At 34.6% G+C, this 22,190-nt stretch overlaps 1 protein-coding gene across 6 annotated transcripts in view; it reads right to left on the reverse strand.

Annotated features, from left to right (window-relative positions):
* Positions 1-22,190, reverse strand: part of Lrba (LPS responsive beige-like anchor protein) — a 561,457-nt gene that overhangs the window by 242,421 nt on the left and 296,846 nt on the right. For all 6 annotated transcript variants that reach the window (XM_027392996.2, XM_027392995.2, XM_027392998.1 and 3 more), the window contains 2 exons: positions 9,894-10,018; positions 2,191-2,337 (listed from right to left, as the gene is read on the reverse strand). In XM_027392996.2, the coding sequence (XP_027248797.1) occupies positions 2,191-2,337; positions 9,894-10,018 (272 nt within the window). The remainder of the gene's footprint in view (positions 1-2,190; positions 2,338-9,893; positions 10,019-22,190) is intronic.

Genomic DNA, 22,190 nt, shown 5'->3' on the forward strand with positions numbered 1-22,190 from the left:
CAAGGCCAGAGGTGACTTTAGAGCTTGGCTGAGGCATATCAGATACAAAGAGGACTAGCTTTATGAGTGAAGTGTTTGGAAATCCTCTGATAAACTATCTTCTTTGAAAAAGATTGTGTAACTGTTTCATACAAAACCTCTTGCATGGCAACTTTCCCCCCATGCAAGACTGGTAAAAATATTTCTTCTCAAAGTGTCCTTTCCACTGTTTAAATATTGCTCAGTGCCTCCAAATCTAATATTAGTGTAGTTCAGGGACTCTGGGAGTAAACAGCTGGAGGGTGGGTTTCCAAGTGAATGAATTTTTATTGGAATAATCAAATCTCCATAGGGCTTATCAAAGAGACAAATCAGACTGCTACTGAAAACAATAGATGCACTATAGACAGAACAACATAAGGTACCTTATAGCTAACCCTAAAATAAGGACTGAAAATAAATATTTGTGTGTGTGGGGTGTGTGTGTGTGTGTGTGTGTGTGTGTGTGTGTGTGTGTGTGTGTGTGTGTGTGTGTGTGTGTGTGCACATATACATACAGAGAAGATTCAGAGAAAATTTGAAATCCTACAACAATTTCTTATTGTACAAGTCCTGTACAAGAAAAGAGCCAAAAAGAAGACTGGCATTTATAATTCTGAATTAATATAGTGCCTATAAACAAGATACACCTATTCAGGTGGTCAATGGGTAAATAAGTGTTTCAAAATCCAGATGAATTGACATTTCCATCGATTACTTGCAGTGTGATGGTCCTTAATCTCACATCAATCTTAATGTGTGCCAGTAGGACAATAGAAGGGATGCTCTGCGGAGATCAGAGCAGGTTTTGCCCTCTATTCCCAATGTACAAATGCATTGTGTTTGCAGATGGGGAGCAGATAGCTTCAGAACAGCCATGATTTCCCAAAGCTCATCCCTGTAAATGGATGAAATAAGCAGCTATGTGTTCTTTTGCTGTCTCCTTTTGCCCTCTGTACATTAGCATGTAATCCTGAGAAGAAATAACATTTTTTCAATCATTCTCAGACATTCAATTACAGGGTAAGCAGACAGCTGCAGAAGCTGATGCAGCCTAGGTTCTACAGAAGACCCCTGACAATTTCCACTTCATTTCTAACCCACACCACTTTATTAGTGTGGATTACTTCTTAATCCCATTGCCATTGTCAAGATTATATAATTAAACTCCCTTTCACCTCTATTACTGTGAGAACATATCGTTAGTCATAAGAATAGGGGTAAAATAAAGAAGAAGATGGATAAGTGGATGTGAAGGAAAAGACCAGAACAGCAGTATCCTCCTTAACTTCCATTCCCACTACAGACCCCTTAACAGGCACATTCCAATTAATTTTATTCTACTTTGAGAGGTTTGCAGTCATCAAAGCAGGTAACCAGCTTCTAGCTTTGTTTTTCACTATCAGTTTGCATTTTGTGGTAGCACAAGGTTGGAGGTATATTGCCAAATGAAAGCTTTCAAATACCTTTCCTCTTAAAATCATTGCAATACAAACTATGTAATTTTCACATATAAAACTATGTGCTTTTTAAATATTTTCCCCAAGAAATACAAACTAATAATAATAATCACAATCACTGGCACTAAAGGTAAAAACTTCATCTAATGAATGACCAAAACTTCAAACCAAAAAAGTGAATTTTTTTTTTTCTACAAGGAAAAGAAAACTGGGAATCTGCTAAGTACCAATCAAAATTCCTATACTATGCAAACTGTATAAATCTTATGGAATTCTTGGAGCTCAGTTTTTGAGTGACCTAAATGTATGTGCAGTAGTTCCCTAAGAGTTTATATTTAAAGCAAACAGCCTCCAAGCTTTGTTTAAAAAACAGAAGGCAGAATTTCACTTATAACCTTTGTTTTTTAGAGTGTGGCATCTTCCAAAAGATGCACGAAGCACTTCTGATGTAGCTGCTTTTAATTTTTTTGTCTCAATGAAAACTATATATGAAAGAAAAACATAAGGAAGGTCAGGGGACTGGGAAGAATAAAAAAATAAGAGGAATTATAGCAGATGAGGGGAGAAACACTGGGAAGAACAAAACCAATTTCTAGCTAATATAATTGTGAACGTAGGCTTGGTAGTCCCAGTGGTCACAGCTGAAAAAGTAAGTAATTAGATGCTCATTGTCCCAGAGCCAGCTGAAATATCTGCACAGCCACTGAATTACCGGCAAGATTCTCTAAATCTTTCTCATCCACGGATGACAGAGTATCGTCGTCGGCTTCCAGGAGGGCCTCGTTTTCAGAGTTCTGATTTCCTAAAGCCTGACTCTTGATGGACTGTTTTCCTTTAGCAAGGATGTCTTCATCTGAGGCTGAAATGAAAAGGAAACAAAGCTGTCCATCAGCACTGAGGGAACACTCAGGCAGAGGGGTAGGGCTACAGGAAGGGTAGGTAGCTGGAGATGGCCAAGCTTTTATACAGTCACCCACAGTGGGTAAAGTGACCGGGATGGCACACACACTCCTTCTGACAAACTCGATTCCCCAAGCTAGTGTAATGTTACCCTGAACAAGCACCTTAATCCCATTAAATCTGACCCTTGCACTGCTCACCCAGCCATTTATTTACTTATAGTTACGGCAGGAAAGGATTCCAAACCAGCACACACACACCCACACACCCCGCCCTGAATTTGTTCTTTAGTAGGGAAAATCAGAACCTAGTTTAGGAAACAATGCTTATTTAACATGGAAAAATAATGAGGAATCATTCGTTCCTCTGAAAATATTACACTGGCATGTATTTGGAAAGGGCCAGGGAGTGTCTAGAAGAGTGGTCAGTGCTTGGGGGGAGAACACCAGCCAATGAGGGTGGAGGCACAAACCCCAAAGCCCTGTGGGACACTAATAAAGTTCCAGCAGCTGTATTCTGTTCTTCATTCCCTCCTCCTCCTGCCCAGGGCCCTAGCCTACATTTTCACACATCCTCCCCTGCCCACAACACTAACACAAATATTGAGAGGAGGGCTATAGCAAGGAAGCAGAGGCTCCTTGCTCCCTCCTCTGCTGTTTAAACTAAAGGGCTAAGACACCCCGGGGGCAATCATAACAGAACAGTAGGCTGAGAGGCTTCTGGGCAAAGAGCCTCCTGTGGCCTCAGGACTAGGCAGCAAGGCCAGGGAAGGAGGGGCAAAGGAACCAAAGAAAGGTACAGGCTTGCAGCTGGAAGGCGAGCACCAGAACCCGACATGGCTCTCCAGCGCCACTCTGGTGTTCCTGGCAGGCAGTTTTCTTCAGAAAAGCCAACAAGCAGCTAAGGCTTGCTTGAAAAAGCTCAAGGAATGGTGTGTCTTTCTTAACCTTCAATTTCTTTGAATGGTGTCATAGAAGGGAAAGTTCAGGAACCTGCTTCCAGCTAAGGAGGTGAAGCACCCAATCCACCCCGCCCAGGGCTACTGAGACGATAATCCAATGGTTAGGCTTTTGCCCTACCACGGTTTCTGCCCAGCCTATGACTCAAACCCCAAATAAAATAAAGCCTCAGCTTAGAGAGGCGGTTCACAACCTGTGGGTTGTGACCACTTTGGGGATCATAAATCAAATATCATGCATATCAGATATTAACATTACAATTCATAACAGTAACAAAATTACAGTTATGAAGTAAGAACGAAATAATTTTATGACTGGAGGTCACCACAACATGAGGAACTGTAATAAAGGGCCGCAGCATTAGGGAGATGGAGAACCACTGGTGTAGAGTGATGTTTTATTGTGAATTAATCATGTATATCATTAACATGCAGCATTTATGGCACTAAATGGAATATAGGGCTTTTATATTTAATAAGGAAGTCATGGGTAGAAACGTTTTGTATTTAGCTTTGAATGCATTGTACAAGTAGACAAAATTTCTTTTTTCATCTCTGCAATACAGCATAGTAAGGTGCACAAATACGGAAATCTCAGTAAATGTTTGAAAAGTTTAATATTAAATGTTTAATATTAAAATTCATTTATATTTTCAAAACCTACAAGGAGATATACCATTTTAGAAAAACACATCACTATAGTTCTTTATCATTGTTTACATTAAGTAATATAGATTCCCTATACTAAAATAAAAATTGTCTTAATCCAAACATTTCAAACATAAATAACTTGACTAAAAAACAAAACAAAACAAACAACAAAACTGTCCAGTGAGAAATCCAAAAGGAAGCCTCTAAGCTTTCCTTACACATTAAATCATAAGACATTTTCATTCGCCAGTTAGGCTTTGGTGCAGAATTTGTGTACTACATTATCTTCATTTTCTTGATTTATAACTTTCTTCAAAGCAAAAATACTACAAAACAGGGTATTGTTACATAGCACTTGCCATATGCTACCGAATGATCAAAATATTTTACTTATTTAACCCATTTAATTCTTAGAAACCTTCTAATTCCTCAGTTTCAGATAAGCAAGAGACCCAGGGAGGTTATATAATTTGCCTAAGGTAAAAAGACCCATGATAACAGCAGTCAAGATGCAGAAAGAGGCCTATTGGTGCCAGACTATGAGGTCAAGCACCAGCTCTTGGACAGAAGAGAGAAAAAGAAAAGAAAAACCACTGTACAGATATGAATGTCTTTTTAATTTACTAATTCTTTGCTTCTTGTAGTGAATTTAAAGAACCAAGTAAGAATTACAAGTAAAAAAAAATCAAAATCTAAATTTGGTTGATATCAAATATGAGAGACAAAGCATCTCATAACTAAGTTCTATATGCCATACAGATCCTGAGGTATAGCAAGTTCATTTGAAAAAGAAAACTGTTTAATCTGCAAATATTTACAAAAAAACACAGTGCTTAGTAGGAATATGCAGTGGTTTAAAATAGTTCAATAAATAAATTCATTCATTTAAATGGCCACTAAAAATATAATGTGTTATCCCTCCCAATTGGGATTTGAAAGTTCTTAAATATGTTCTCATCATGCTGACTCATACTAAAACAAAGTAACTTTTGAATTAAATAGTTTGTGAAAAAAAAATCTGTACTAAAATGTACTAAATGCATAAAAACACCCACTTTAATTTATTTATTTACTTATTTTTACAAGCCCAGATTCTGGAATTGTTCAATCTCAACTGAAAGCCTTCTTGTCATAGAAAATATGCAGCTTACTGATATTTGGAATGGCTTTCCTGTAATTAACTCCCCCTTGAGGATTTTAAGCTAGCAGCAGTAAAATTACCAACAGTACTCTAATACACACCACATGCGCTGGTGTTCAATTCTCAGTGGTCTAATAGCCTTCTGCTAAAGAAACTTTTTTTCTTCAAAATTAGAACAAAACTTTCCCAAGCATAAAATAAAAGATAATTATCATGTTTATATGTTCTAGGGAAAGATCTGGTTTTACATTTCATTTGCTTTTTTAGTCAATCAACAATTATAAATAAGTATCAATTATCCTGAAGTCTAAAAGCCTAATTGGATGAAGGACATACTTTTGGTTCAAATTTAAAGTACAAGGCAGACAATTTCTGCTATTAAAAATTTTTAATGAATATGATCATTGTTCATATTTTAATAATGTACTGACTACATTTATCTAATTCCATATTTTATTTTAATATTTAAGCTAACTTAGTAATTAACTGCATTGTTACACACAATTAAAGAAGTTTATCCACAGTTAAAGGTATCATTAAAATATGATTACTTCACTAAAGTTAAGAGAAGCCTAAAAGAGAGGCTGGTCTTCAAAATGCAAAATTCATGTCCTTGAGAGTAAGGTACAGGCATGTTTTGTATCAATACAACACTGAGCAGGAAAGAAAAATTAAAATATGTAACTATAAACACCGGTAAGTGTTTATCTACAACATATAAATTCCCTTTCAAACATCCACTGAGGAGGAAACAGGAGACTTCAGTAGTTCACTTGTAGGGAAAGATGTTTATGTGTTAAGAAAGAGTTACTTTGTTTCAGAAAACAAAATTACAATTGTACTAAAGGTATAACATCAAAAATACATAAAATGAATATGAACATCCATGCAATGTGTTTTAAAGCAAATGCTTTAACTGTATTCTGAACAGTAACACACAAAGAATATCTCGGTCAACTATTATCTTGATCTAATTAGACCCTCTATATAGCTAATTTCCTTAGGGTTTTGAGCCAGTAAAATACTCTAGAAAAACTGCCTGAAAGTACAAAGGATGATTTTGTTTTTAATCCAAGCACATACCCTAATGATAGTGGGGTCCCTGAAAGTTTTAGATCTAGAACCTACACAATGATCCTATACAGGGAACAATAGTAAATAATGGTCTGATTTAGGATCTTTCCATGATTTGACATCCTTAGGAATCCAAATTGGTTATTAGTAACATTCTATACATTAACAACATACTCTCAAAGCTATGTTAAATACTCCTCATATACTTTCATCATCATGCACACTCTTTACAAAATAAAACTGTCTTGAATTAAATCAGATTCTGGTGCTAAACAGTTTTAACAGTTGAATTAAAGAAAATCTACCATTTAAACATATTTTACATGGCTTTGAGGATAAAACTTACATTATATCTAACAATAACATTTTGAAGACAATGTACACTGATATGAAAATCCAACTAGTCCTCAGCTAACCTAGGTTTTAGTCCATATGCCAAGAATTACATTAGCCCTTTCTTACCCCAGTTTCTTTATCATTAAAGAAAAAAGTTAGCCTAGACTGGAGCCTTAGGATCCTTCTAGATCTAAAACACTGTGATCATAAATAACTGCCACACAGGACTCCATTCATTGGAAATATGTGAGGAACCACTATGACAGATTTATAACAAATTTTAAAACTGTAAATAGAAGAATATGTTTCCAACAACCAAATGCCCATCTATTCTTGCTGATGCTAATATCCATAAACAACAGTTATTCATAAGATAAAATATCTATTTTAATTATAAAACATGATTCAGTTCCTACAAAGTTAAAAGAATCTCCCATTATAACACGACTTTTATAAATAGCCACTTTGGAGGGTCTCTGGTTGAAAAATTACCTAAAGCTCTTTTCCCCAAGCAAGTTAATGTGAACTTGGGAAGGGCAATTAAATTGTCAGAATTAAAAAATTTGTTTTTAACTAGAAGGTAGCCAGAAGTAGAGTCATGGGGCTGGTATTGATCGCACCAACAGAGAACATCACTCTTCAGGTATTTACTCTGCCACCTTTACACCAGAGGCTTTCCTTCAAACCAAATCAATCTATAAAAAAGATGGCTCACACTACAAAAATACATCACTAATATCCAGCGGCAATTCTATTCAGATGTCTTTCTTTAGTAATGATAATACAACTCAAGATGTTCTAACATTCTGCATTTTTAAAATGTTTGTCTCCTTAGTTAAATGAGTTTAAGTAAAAGAGGTGATAAACAGTATAACACATGGCAGCCACAGAAATATCTATTTTTAAATTCAATACTGAACTCTACAGTATGTATCCATGTTCAACTATAACACCTATTGCTGTTGATAGGAATAACTGTTTTGTTTTGAGTACTTGGGTACTATCATGTTTGATAACTTTATTGTGTTTTGGGAAGTATTCAAAGACTAAACTTCATAGTTAACACAAGATCAAGATTGAATGTCAACTTGATAAGTTATTTAATTTAATAAAATCAAATTAAAAATTAAGCTCATTGCCTATAACATTTTTAGCATAAACTATGCTGACATTAAGTCCAGTACAATATGCATACTCAATTTCAGAATCACGTGCTTTGTCATTTAAAAAAACACACACAAAGAATAAAGTGTAGCTTTTATATTTTTACAAAAGACTGTACTGAGTAGGTATTTAACATATAAATAATATATTGTATTAAACATAATCCATATCCTGCTGAGGTACACACATTTGGCTGTTTTTTAAATAAACACTTCATGAGTTTTACCATTAATCATTATAGAATTTATGTAAGATATTAGTAAATAAGACAATTGCATATAATACCTTTGATTCTATCAAATATTCACAATCAAAGATAATTAACATTGTATTAACATTTAATTCCTACCTAGAATAAGTACAATGACATCTGTGTCTAAGTAGGGCCAAAAATCTTAATTAGGTATTACAAATGAATATTACTGCAGGTGCTTAGAATTTAGAAAGTTAACATTTTATTTTAAAAGGGGAAGTTCAACAATTATTAAAATTTATCCAGTAAGAATCACATAATAATTCAAAATGGTAAATTGTACTACTTTTTATAGGAATATATTTAAATGACTTCTGTATTCAACCTAAACTACCGCATTTTGAATTCAGTTACTGCTATTTTAGAATAAAGGAAAATCAGTTTTAAACACTTAATTGTATAAAAGAAATCCTACCCTTCCTGATGTAAAAGGAAACAGTATATTCTTGTTACCATAGACACCAGAACTCACAACTTACTGTTAAATAAAGAGTTTAGATTAGAAAAATGTTATTAAATTTCAAATTTTAAACACACCCAACAAAAACTGTGTGGCTTAAAATGATACAATTGCAAACAAACTTACTGAAAAGTATCATTAACCAAAAAAATTAATAAAAGAGAAAATATGTAACTCTGAAATCTATACCATCACACAAAAAGAATATGAACCCTCACAGCAAAGTAGGCTAATTAATTCTTCATCATTTCCCCTTCCCGCCCCCTGGAGTTGAAGGCATAGGGCCCCAAGACTATTACTGCTTTTAGATCACTTTGTTATTGACTATTCTCAGTATGATCATTTATTTTAACAGACTGATGTCACATTTGGTGTTATATCTGATGACATATTGTGGACATTTTCTTCCAGAAATGGCTCTTTAAGGATGAGTGCAAGAGGTTAAACGGCCTGACTGAGGCCAAACCCAAGACTACAACAGATTTTTAATCTAAATTCTTAATATTATCACCTGCATTGAAACATGACATGATACCACATAAACACATATAATTTCTTTGTATCAATTAAAAACAATAAATATCAAAGAAAATTCTTAATATTTTTACTGAATATAATTTAACATTTATTTAGTTGGGGTATCCATTGTCATTTGATCACTAACTACAGCATGTTAAACTAATATCCTAATGAGGGGTCAGACTGTATCCACCTTAACTAATTTATATTTTTTGTAAAGTAATTTAAATGTAGAGAGGGGAATTTCTCCTTAATATATTTTAAATGGCTTTTAGAACTTCATAAAATCAGAGGTATTGGTTTCTTATTAAACAAAGCATATTTTCAACGCAAGAGACCTTTTCTGGTTGTTTCTGTTATCAGACTTCTATCTAAATTGAATCACCATCATATGCATCATAACACAAAGTGGGAGTGTTTTGTTAAGCTCTGAAAACAAGATAGTACAGAATAGGAACATACAAAAATAATGTCTATTCTCTTGTCCATGAGCCATCAATCACAGCTGCAAATCAAGGTTCAGCAAGTATACCGAGGCACTTGGACATTTATTATCATACCACTGCTAAACAACTATACATACAGGACAGAACCTAGAAACCTATTTGATTTTGAAAATTATGTGTTTCCTATGCTCATGGATTTAAGTCAGGCTTGCAGGATTCATTTACTCAAAGCTGAATGTGTTGCTTAAAAGGACAAATATTTTAGCCTTGTACTTTGAAATAACATGTTTATGTTAACTAAGTTTTGTATGTGTACTGCAACAAATAAATTACACTTGACACCATAATTTCATGGGATCCTATAGAAAGTGCATGCCCCTCCCCCTTGTGGGATAAGACACTGGGAAATGTGGTGTTGGACAGTTCTTCCATGCCTTGTAATTAAGAAGCTATGTTCTTCTTCACCACGTACGGTACCTGCTGCTATTGGCAAGGAGTGGTTTAAACACTGACCATGTTCCACGGCTGTTTTTAGTGTCGCTTCAGGATGTGTCGATCCTAGAGGGTTACGCACAAATCGTCGCCGGCGCCTCAAGTCATCTTCCCAGTAGTCAAGGCGCCAGAACTCACGAGGACGACTACAATGAAACAGAGACGCCACATATGTTAGCAATTATCAAACAGCGTGGAAGCACTGACTTTCTGCATAGAGCTCTCCTTGTTTGCTCTGCCTTTTCCCCTCTCCTTCCTCTTAATTCTCCCTGCATCTCACACTCCCCCTCTGCAATCTTTAACTTAGGTATGTCCTTGAAAATAACAATATCACCTTCTAGTCTAAGGAATTCCTTTTCCTTTTCTTGGAAGGTGAAATGAGCACTAAATACATCATTTTGAAATGAATTGCTGACAGTGTGATCAGTTTCCCCACACTCTAGTGGCATGTGCTCTGATCTCAGCCTCATTTCAGCCTCAGCAGGGCACCTTTCTCTGTGGCTGCATTTATAAACCAGAATAGGGAAAAGGCTATTATAAATATGGTATAGCATTACCTATATTAATCAAAGTCTGTCCCCCTTCATTTTTCTTCCTAATTTGTGCCTTTTTGCACAAGGTCAGTAAATCATACGATGCATTCTTGGTCCAGAAAGTGTTAACTTTAATGAATATCTCAGTTACATGGTTATGTATGTGATAATAAAATATTACTCTGTTTAGATGTGCAGGAATTTAATTAAAATAATCTCTTAAAATATTCATTACATTTAGCCCCTGAGGCTTAGAACAACATAAGAAAATGCATTTCTTCTCCATTTACTGTTTTTAAATAAACCATTCTTGTAGAGTGAAATAGCAATCTATTTTCAAGCAAATCAGATTGAATTTCTGTTTTATGTAGCCCGTTATTCTATTTAATTAAAAACTACATGCTATATGATGTGCAATAATTACTATATTGAAAGCATACTTTTGGAAATTTATTTTTTAAAATCCAAGTTCTATCATATTTTCCCCAATTACATAGATCTTTTATATGGCAACACATAAATGTCAACTTTCTCTGCTGTTAAATACTCATGTCCTAGCATGCTGGAAAACATTTTAAAAGAAAAATACTAATATAGTGGTTTATTTCAGTTACATACAGAAAAAAATCTTTGGAGGACATATTTATTCACTGAAGATGTATAGTATGAAACCCATAAGTTTCAAAAATGAAATAAAAACATATTCATAATTAAAACTTCTGCAGGAATGACTAATAAAAAATAAAATCTTACTTGTATTTCATGAGCTAATAAAACTGTACCTGTCAGCTTTGACATATTAATACTCTTTACCAGCTGACTATCCCAAAATACCCAAATAAAGTCAACCCTGTTGTGATGTTTTAAAGGTACCATCTATAAAAATAGATTTGTATTTGTTGATAAAAATTAAGCTGTAAAATCATAGACAACAAACAGTACATTACTTAAAGAAAATATTTTAAAAGTAGTAGGAATCCAATAACCTTTTGAGAGAATATAAAAGGGACAATAAGAACATCAAACACTTCCTTTGTTGATTTTGGTCATATGTGAGAAGGAACAAGGATACCAAAATGAAATACAAAAATGTGTGAGCATTGTAGTCCTCAAAAAAGAAAATTAAAACTAATTTACTCTTTCTTTACTTCATTCATTGCTTTGGTACCTAAACTTTAAATAAAAACTAATACAATAATATCATTTAAAAATAAATTTAAGATATATTCAAACTAGATATACAAGCAATAGACAAGAGTTGTTTGAATTCAGTTACTGAAACAAAATTCCCCTTAGTTGAGAAGGATAGAGGCAGTACACAGATGGTATGTGCATGGCTTTGATAGTCATGGAGCTTGGATAGGCACTTCATCATTCTGCCTTCCTACATTTATCTGTTAAAATTATTATCAAATATCAGCCAGGATGCAGTCGTGAATCACAGGCTGCTCCTTGTCTTCAGGGGAATGACACAATGAGGGTCTATTCATCAGTGCAGCAATCGGCACAAGTAATTAGTTCCCTAGACTGAGATTTGCTACAAAGCTATTTCAGTCAGTACCACAAACATATGATGGTGTAAAGCTAATGAAAGCTGCTAAAATTTGTTAACCTTTTGTGCCATCAATCCTTCTAATACCCTATGCTTCAGTTTTATGCAAAGGTGGTAAATTATTAATTTGTCATTAATCCATCTTTCTACATTTTCTGTCAAATTGAATGATGTCATTCTTCTTGATAACAATTAAAATTATAAGAGATGTTAACTTGCTATGATAAAATTATCACAAAATTAGGCAACAATAGATTCCACTATAATGCATATATGAAATCAAATCCAATGTCTATAAAGCACTTGAAGAGTAATTTTTATTATGTAGTAGAAAATTCATGAAAACTATAAACTTATTCACAAATTGTCCTATAACTCAAAGAATAGTCATATTATTATTAACCAAAGCAAAAAGGAAATGAAAAGAAAATAGCTTATTATAGTCTATAAAATTAATTTTTAAAAAAGCCAAACTGGTGACTTTGGGCTGACAAAAATATAATCACCAATATACTACCAACTGAAAATTAAATCACATAGAAAAAGGTAATGAAGAGAAGTTTAATTGGTTAATTACGTATCTGTATGTCTTCAAATATGAATGTTTTACCAAAACTTTAAAATAGATGTTATCCAAACGAGGAGCTGTGAACATTAGCATTACTGTATTTGGAAACTACTGGATCTGGTATACCTGAAAGAGCATCTTCTCAACACCTTTCGGTTAAGTAAACTTGAAGACAGAGCTAGTATCACTCATTTCAGAACACAAACATAAAAAGTACTTTTAAAAATCACCAAACTTTTGCTTTTATATTACAAATTGTATTTTGTTATGTATTGTTATCTCTTAGAAGTCTCTTCTTTTTTAATGAGAGACAAAAATGGAGTGGATCCAAATGGGAAAGGACCTGGGCTGAGTAGAGGGAAGAGAATCTGTATTCAGATTGTATTGTATGAGAAAAAGAATCTGTTTAATAAAAGGAGGGAAATCATCAAAGAAAACCAATAATTTCAAAATATCTCTTCCCAGAGTCTCCATATAAAGCAATTGATATAGAATACTAAGCCCTGGAGGAATGCATTTCTAATCAAACAGCTAGCTACTAGTCTCATTGATGGAAAATGGCATTATCTAATTCTTTGAAGGAAAAAATAATCACACTCACATTTTTTCAGATGTCAGGAATTATTAGCATATTATAGTCATTTAATAGCAATGGACCTAGTCCTGTTTCCAGTAAGATTCCAAAGATATTCAAACTGTTGATTTAAGCCTGTGTTTGGTTAAGCCTAAAAATATTTAATAATTCCTTCAGAAGACACAAGGGACCTGTATAAAGATACTGTGTGTAGGGGGATAAGGAGATGGCTTAGTGGATAAAATGACTACTGTACAAGCATAAGAACCTAAGTTGGAATCCCATGAATCCACAAAAATATGATAGCTCCAAACATGCTGCATGTCATCCCAGATCTGGGAGGGCGAGATGGGAAGATGAAGGAAGATCTCTGGACAGCTTTAAAAGACAAGGTAGAGAACAATATAGGAAAATATCTATTACGGTTTTCTGGCCCCCCACTCACATACAGATATGTATGTATGTGCAACTATATCCATACACTTGAGGAACACAATCTCTAAGTACTAAAACTCTTTCACTATAGAGACTATCTGTCTTTAAAAAGTTATTGGTCGCCCTGAAATTCATTGTTGGCTTATCTTTTGGTTTTTCCATTCTTTGACAAATTCCAAAGCCTGATGCTAAAACTATCATGTAGGTATAATGGGCTTTTCTAAGTCAACCAATTTCTTTCGTTTTCTAAAACCCCTTCACCAAGGTTGGGGAGTTGACTCAGCCAATGAAGCATAAGAACCTGAATTTATTCTGATCACCCACATAAAAAACTAGAAGTAGTAATGTATGCTTGTTATGCCAGTGTAAAGGAAACAGACAGTAAGATAGCTGGGACTCACCAGCCAATGGGTCTAGTTTAATCAGCAAGCCCCAATGACCAATAAGTTACCTTCTCAAAAAAAAAAAAAAAAAGTGGCTGGCTTCTCAAAAATGAAATTTTTTTAGGGTAGTAAGTTTCCATATGCCCTTTTCTAAATGTCTTTAATGTTAGTTATCCCTCCCTGTATTCCCTGTTCTCTCAATAAACTTTCCATTTACCTTTTCCTGTTCCATTATTCCTTATCACCATTACGTTTATCTTCTCTCCCTTGAAATATCAACCCTATGGGCCCTTACTAATTTCCCAACTTCTATGGGTATTTCAAAAGGAACACACATATCTCAAGATTCAAAGCTGAGATCCAGAAATAAGAGAAAACATTTGACATTTGTGTATCTGGCCTGGTTTACCTCACTCAGAATGATTGTTCTGAGCACAATTCATTTACCTACAAATTTTGTAGTTTTCTTTTTCTTATGCACATACAAAATCCCCTCACATACATGTGCTTATACACACAACACATTTTATACAGGACAAATAAAAGAACATAAATATGCTATTTCCAACTTGAAGATATGAAACAAGACACTATTATAGTAACAAAACTGAAAAGACTTCTGAAATCTGAAAAGTAAATATACTAGAGCATCAATAAATAAGCTATTCACTGTTACCAGTGACTTCATCAGGTAATACATACATTAGAATGAACAAACTATGAGTCAACTAAAAATGAAGTATTAAAACCAAAAGTCAGTAAGGCAGAATTTATATTCATTCACAATTAACTGTACAGTGTAACATGAAGAAATCTGATTACTATTTTCTACATGCAAATTACATGAGATTTAAAGTTTAGCTCTCTTTAGAGAAAGTATAGGAAGCTAACTAGGTAATTAACATATAGTAAATGGATAGGTAGATAATCAAACCCAAGATTAAAATATTTTCTAGTAATAATTATTAAATGTTCACCTTGAGACAGTGTTTGAATCAAAAACCTTACTAAGATGTTTCCATGGAGAATTCTCCTGACACCATGGAGAATAAAAATGTGAAAATAAATAAAATTCATAAAATGATGTGTGACTGAGCAGAGACTCTTCTTCACAGCTAGTGAGCAGCACAATTCCAGGGGGATTGTTCAGAGCAAAGTTTGCGTAGGCAGTGTGCTGTGGGAAAGCCCAATGCTCCTTCCATGTTACTGCATGGCACACAACCCAAGTGTCAATCAGGGCAGACTACCTTGCCCCTTCACGTACAATGCTCAGAGTCCTCTCATTCTCTCTGTCCAAACCCAGACACAGGGGACAGAGCACAGTGACAGTTGCCTGACTCCTCAGATCAGGAAGAGGTCTGTAATCAAAGTGAGGAAAACATTTTCTAAAATTTAATCATGTATAAGAAACATTTATATTTGTCTGAATGAACTCATTAAGCTCATGATGAATTATTGATATAGATTGTTTCTTGGATGTTGTTTTACTAAAGTAAAATAGTTTCAGACAACATTAATTACTGAAATCAGGGGTCTGGATGTAAGTACCCCAAATATTGTACTGGAAATTAATTAACATCTATTGTCAAATGAGTTGGACATATGTGACTGTTATCTACTGGTGTGTAGGGTCATTTTAAAGTAACTTCAATCTATGTCAATAAAAGAAAGCTAGCTTTAAAAAGAAAAGCTGTCACAAGAAAACTTTTCCTCCGTTTTCCATCTTACCCACTTTGCTGTGACAATACCTGATAAATCTTGATGGACTTAGCAGAAGTCAGTAATAAATTCTTCCAGCCAGAGCAGAGCTCTACATCCTGGAGAATTTTAGCACATCATATTTTGTTCTTCAATTTATATAACCAAGTATTTTAAAATTCCTGTATCTGGAAAGCTTCAATTTCCATATTTTTAGATTTTAAAAAATTCATGGTAGGCATTAGCTACAACTTAAATAAATGATAATCCCTTGAAAGCAGTAAACATTTTCAGTGCACTGTCAGGTAGAAGATGGAAGTGCCCACATTCTCTAAGGGCTTCAGTTTGTGTATAAAATTTCAGTGAAATAATGTGCAGGTAGAATAGGGTATCATACAATGTGAGGGAATGCGTTCTTTCACAAACTGAAATCTATGGTGCCTCATGCAGATAGGAAAACATTATTAAAAACCGCTGCTTGGTAAGTACCAACTGTGAGTCAAGTAAGGCTATCTGTGCACTGTGTAGGTTTAATAAAATGGACAAGGAATACAGCTAAAACCAAAGCCTCCAACTGTGAATCCCAGTGGAAGATTTTTCTAAAGAAAAATTATTGCTTTTATTGAGGCCTGACATGGAAATTTTACATGACCTTGAGACATTAGAGTAATGTATATTATAGTGAATTATATAAAATTATAACTGATACAGTATTGAGTTTCAGCATGTTTTCAGAATATGTGTATTTACTTTTTAAAACCCTTTAGACACTCATCTTTAATTAAAATTATTAATTTAGACAAAATACTGCATCCAAGTCAAATTACTCAAGAAATCATCAGGGCTTTTCCTGGTTGCTATAAACCTGCTGATCACTTCCTTATTCACTTGTCTTTTTTTCAAGAAGTAAATCAAAGGAAAGCAAAATCAAGAGATAATTATATTATCAATTAAATCTCTAACAAAAGGTAAATAAACTCAAATGATGCCATCAAAAATTATTATTGAAAGGCAACAAGGTATAACAGTGCATTAAGTAGACACATTTATTGCTTTAGGCAACTCTGAGAAGGACTCTTTATCATCAAACTCCATGACCAGTTATGATTAAATACTATTTTCATCATTTTGAAAGTAAAGAAATCATCCAACCCATTGGAATAAACAATAAAAAGCCCTTTCTAAAGCAAAGGGCTTTTACAACATGGCATTTCCCTTACAAAATCTAGTTGGCTACTATTGCAGCTATGATCAAAGTACTAATTAACAGCACCTGGGAAGATTGAGAGTTTCATTACCACTTCAATGATGACCTGTTCTGTAAGTTCAGTGAGGAGAAGGGTTTGTGTTTATCTCATTACCAAGCATAATAACTGTTACAAAGCAGACAATAAATGACTAAAGGATGAATAGATGGCTTTTAAACAGAACTTAAATAATAAAATAGAGTCTGCTGGACAGAAATAGAGAAGGCATAACAAACCAAAGAAATGGCACATGTGAAGGCATGAAGATAAAGAGCACTTTCACCTGAAGAAATCTGGGTAAGATCATAGAAAGGCAGCCTAAAGAGGGCAAAAACTGAATATGACACTGGATTAGAGAGTAGCTCTTAAAAGGCTTTGGGATGTTCACTAAAGAATTTGCCAATACAACTTGGATTCAGCAGAAATAGTCAGGAGCTCTCAAGACAGGAGATGAACTTATTAGCTTTACAATGTATAGGGCAGCAACATGAGGAGGACTGAGCTCAGACAATGGGGATGGAGCCAAGAGGTCAAGGTTTGAAAGACCTGTCTGAAAGACCTGTAGGAAAGAGAAGGAGGGAGATAATGAAAATAAAGACAAGGGTTGTGAAAAGGGGGAAATGAAAACAGAAAGATGCTATTTCCATGAAATGACTAATAAACAGATATGGGTGGGAAAGAATAACCCTGTCCTGAATACCTAATAAAATTCAGACAAGTGTTTGGAATAGGAAAAAAACAAAACTCTGAGCACTCGGAAGGCAGAGACAGGCGGATCTCTGTGAGTTCAAGACCAGCCTGGTCTAAAAGAGTTAGTTCCAAGACAGCACCCAAAGCCACAAAGAAACCCTGTCTCAAAAAAACAAAAAACAAAAAACAAAAAAACTAGCTTGATGAGAATTGGAATCAGTGACTTTAGACAGATATTTATCTCAAAAAATAGTTGTATGTTCATTATGAACCAAGTATTACCCTAGATCCCAGAGAAAAGTATGTTGAAAGGATAGGGGAAAAAGTCAGGATGAAATCCTGGAAATTTGATGCTGTTTTAAATTGCAGGAGAAAGGATCAGAAAAAGGAACAGACAGAAAGTGTCTATTCCCTGTAATCCAAAAAAGGACATGAAGTTGGAGGGGAATAAGGAGATAGTAGAAGCTGGAATAGGAAGAGGAGTGTGGATATAATCAAACACACTGTACACAGTATAAAATTTTCAAAGAACAGACTTTTAGAAAGAACGAGCAGGGACACAGAGCTCAAATGGAACGGTGCTAAGAAAAGCAAGTGAACAAGGGCATTCTGGCTCAAGTCACAAAAAGGTTGTTCTTATGTCCAGAGAGATGAAGGGAAGCCTTTCTCTTTCTCTGTTTTGAACAGCTTTAGGACATATAATCAATATACCATAAAGTCCACCTGTTTAAAATGTACAATGCAATGATTTTAATATATTTACAGTTTATATAACTATAACCATGATCTAGTTTTATAATAATTTTGACAACATCCTGTCCACCAAAAGAATTCACTGTCCATTACAAACTTCTCTCCAATCCCCCTTCCTCTTGGCCATTGGACATTTCATAGGAATGGAATCCCATGATATATAGGATTTGGGAACTGGCTTCTTTTTCTTGGATTGCTCTTTAGCTTCTTCCATACTGCAAAACGCATTGCTCATTCTTCCACTCCCTATCTCCATCTTCCTTCTCCCTTGTCATCTTCCTTCTTTCTCTCCTCCTTCCTTCAATTTTTTTCTCTCTGTGTACATCCTTCCTTTCTATGTTAGGGATTATTTCCAAGATCTCACACATGCTAATCATGTGCTTCACTCAAAACCCAGTCTTCATATTCTTTTTAATTATTGAATGGATATTTCATTGAATATACTATATCTTGTTTAAATGTGCTGAAATATTATCAGGCCCCAAGAATATGACTATTCTTCCCAAGCACATCTGTTTAACCTGAGTTTATTTCAGTTATGTAGCACCTTTACCCTTTCACTCCCCCCTTTTCACAACTTTCAATTTTATTCTCCTTATGAAAAAAAAAAAGTTGAAATCGACTAAAAAGTTGTGAGGTCCAGGTAAGACTGGAAGTCCTGGAAGTTGTTGCTCCAGTTTAACACTAATCTGTACAACTGTACAATCCCTCTTGGCCCTTGCTAATTCAATAACCTTGGAGGAAAAGAAAAATGACTTGATTAGGTTTATTTTCAAGATTTAGGACTGATTTGGATAAAAGATCAAGAGGGAGGCTTAGGGAATGGACTACGCTTGTTACAATGTCTGGAAGAATAAACCCATGTTAGACCTCAACAAACACAATACTGTGCCACAAAAGGACAAGTCCATCGGTGGCACAGCACAATGGCAGCCTCATGAGATTATATAGTGTAGTAGTATCAGAGCCATCTTGGTTTGTGTAATTACTCTTTGTGATATTCACAAATAATGAAATCACAAAATGTTACCTTTATGGAAACATATTACTGCAGTGCAGTGATGTATACTTGTATATGTAATTAATTATACCTAAAGTATATATTGTTACAGAAAACACAAAACTTGATATATTACATGGATACTATATGATGTTTCAATACAGATAAATAATATTATACAACATTTAAACCAGGTTAAAAAGTAGCTACCTGGCTAAAACACCTATTTTTCCCTATGGCAAAAACTCTCAAATTTTGGTACCTCTACCTTAGATTACATGAGATTAACCTTTTAAATATCAATTGATTGAGATGAGATACTTGCCCTTCTACACCCAGTTTATTTCACTTAAAATAATGATTTGCAGTTCCATCTATGTTGTTATAAATCACAGGTTACCCACTTTTCCACGGCTAAAATACATATACATATACATTTATATATATGTCATATTTACTTTATCCACTCACCACTTCATGGACATTTAGACTGCTTCCATTTTCTTGTGTATTGTAAACAGTGTCCATAAACAAACAAATGTAGGTATCTTTGACACACTGATTTCATTTTATTTAGATATAATCAGGGGTATAGTTCCTAGATCATATAGTAGCTTTATTTTCAGTTTTTTGATATTTTCATCCCATAATGACTATGCTAATTTATGTCCTAGTGAACCAGATCCAAGGATTTTCTTTCCTCTGTATCCTCTCAGCATAAATCATCTTGACATTTTTGATAACTACTAGACTTAGCAGGGTGAAGTGATATCATATTATGGTTTGGTTTTTTATTTCCTGATGATTACTGATGTTCTGTGGGGGTAGATACATAGTCAAATTATATACCAATGGATTACTTCATGCTATATTTGGAGCAAAGATACTCTCAAATTTGTGCCCATTCTTGCTCCAACTCTAGTGTGCTGAAATTACAGAAGTGCCATCACTCTCATCTTTGATGGCCAACTGAAAGTATCCATTGTCTATTATTTACCTAGATGTTTTAGCAATTATGTTTTGGAGTTCACATATATTCTGGATACTAACCACGTGTCAGATGTTCGCAACTATTTTGTCCCATTTTCTAGACTTTGCGTTTATGGTAATGATTGTTTCCATTTGTCTAACTTTCTATTTGTTTGTTGTACTTTGGTGGGGAGTCAGATGTGTTATTCAAAATTATCTTGTCAATTCCAATATCCTGAAACATTTTCCCTAATTCTTCTCTTAGTATTTTCAGTTCTACATTTAAGTTTTTAGCTCATGTAGAGTTGATTTTTGTAACAGGTAAGAAATAGGAGAATAATTTCACTCCTCTTAATATAAATTTATTTTCCAACCACCACTTACTACAGAAGCTATTCTTTGTCCAATGTATGTTCTTAACACCTGTACTGGGTAGTTTTATGTCAACTTGACACAGCTAGAATCTGAGGTGGAAAAGTCAACTGAGAAAAATGCTTCCATAAGATCAGGCTGCAGGCAAGCCTATAGGGAATTTTCAAAATTAGTGATTGCCGGAAGAGGGTCCAGCCCATTGTGGACAGGGCCACCCCTAGGTCTTGGGTGCTAATAAGAAAGCAGACTGAACAAGCCATGGAAAGTAAGCCAGTAAGGATCACTCCTCCATGGCCTCTGTAACAGGCTCTAGCCTCCAGGTTCCTGACCTCTATAAGTTCCTGTCTTGACTCTCTCTTTATGATGAACTGTGATATGGAAGTATAAGTGAAATAAACTTTTTCCTCCCATGTTGATTTTGGTCAGGATGTTGCACTACAGCAACAGAAATCCAAAAATGGTATCTTAATCCAAAAATGTCAGCTGGCTGAAAATGAACGGGCTTTCTTCTAGGGTTTCTATACTGTTCCATTGCCCTATATGTCTTTTTAAAATGTCATACCTTGATGTTTTGATCACTACAACTTTGTGAAGCATTTTTAAGTTAAGTAGTTAGTGCCTCCTATTTTGTTCTGTTGGCTTTGACTATTCAGGATTTTGTGGTTTCATGTGTATTTTAGGATGTTTTTCCTATTTCTATGAGAAACATTATTGGTATTTTAATAGGTAATGTATTGACTATATAGACTGCATTAGGTAGTATAGACATTTTAACAATGTTAATACTTGAAGTGGGAGTATCTTTCCATTCTTGGGGAGGCTCCTCTTCAATTTCTTCCAGCAATATACTATAATTTTCATTGAATGAAGGCTTTAATAGGCACAAAGTCAAATTTATCCTGGTCTCAAGTTACTCCTACTGATGATAATTAAAAAATACAGTTGAGTTTTGAAGCATGGTAAGTTTTGTTTTCCTATCAACTGATACATTAGTTTAATCAACAGTCCAAGTTCCTTTATGTAGTGCTGTATGAGTTGTACTAAAATTGCCTAGAATGAAGGTGAAAACCTTCTTCAGTTTTCAAACAACAAAATGACTAGACAAAAGAAGAGACCATGAAAGAACATCATCAGGCTTAACAACGTGCTGTAGGAATAATCTTACAGAGTCAGAGCCTTGCTCTTTATATTAGGCATCTAGAAATTAACTAATTTTAATAGTTAATCTTCATTTTCAACTCAACTAGATTTAGAGTCATGGAAATGTATCTCCAGGTATCTCTATTAGGGGTTTTCAAAAAGATTTAACTGAGGACAGAAGACTTACCCTGTGGTGATATTTTGTTTATGATCTAAAAAATAAAGCTTACCTGAAGATCAAATGCAAAGCTAGCTACACTAGGCAGCCACAGTGGCCAGGCAGTGGTGGTACACACCTTTAATCCCAGTACTCAGGAGACAGGGGCAGAAGAATCTCTGTGAGTTCAAGGTCACTCTGAGCTACACAAAATTGATCCGGTCTAAAAGAGAAATTGAGCTCACAA

Source organism: Cricetulus griseus (assembly GCF_003668045.3).
Source record: "Cricetulus griseus strain 17A/GY chromosome 1 unlocalized genomic scaffold, alternate assembly CriGri-PICRH-1.0 chr1_0, whole genome shotgun sequence".
Classification (NCBI taxonomy): domain Eukaryota; kingdom Metazoa; phylum Chordata; class Mammalia; order Rodentia; family Cricetidae; genus Cricetulus; species Cricetulus griseus.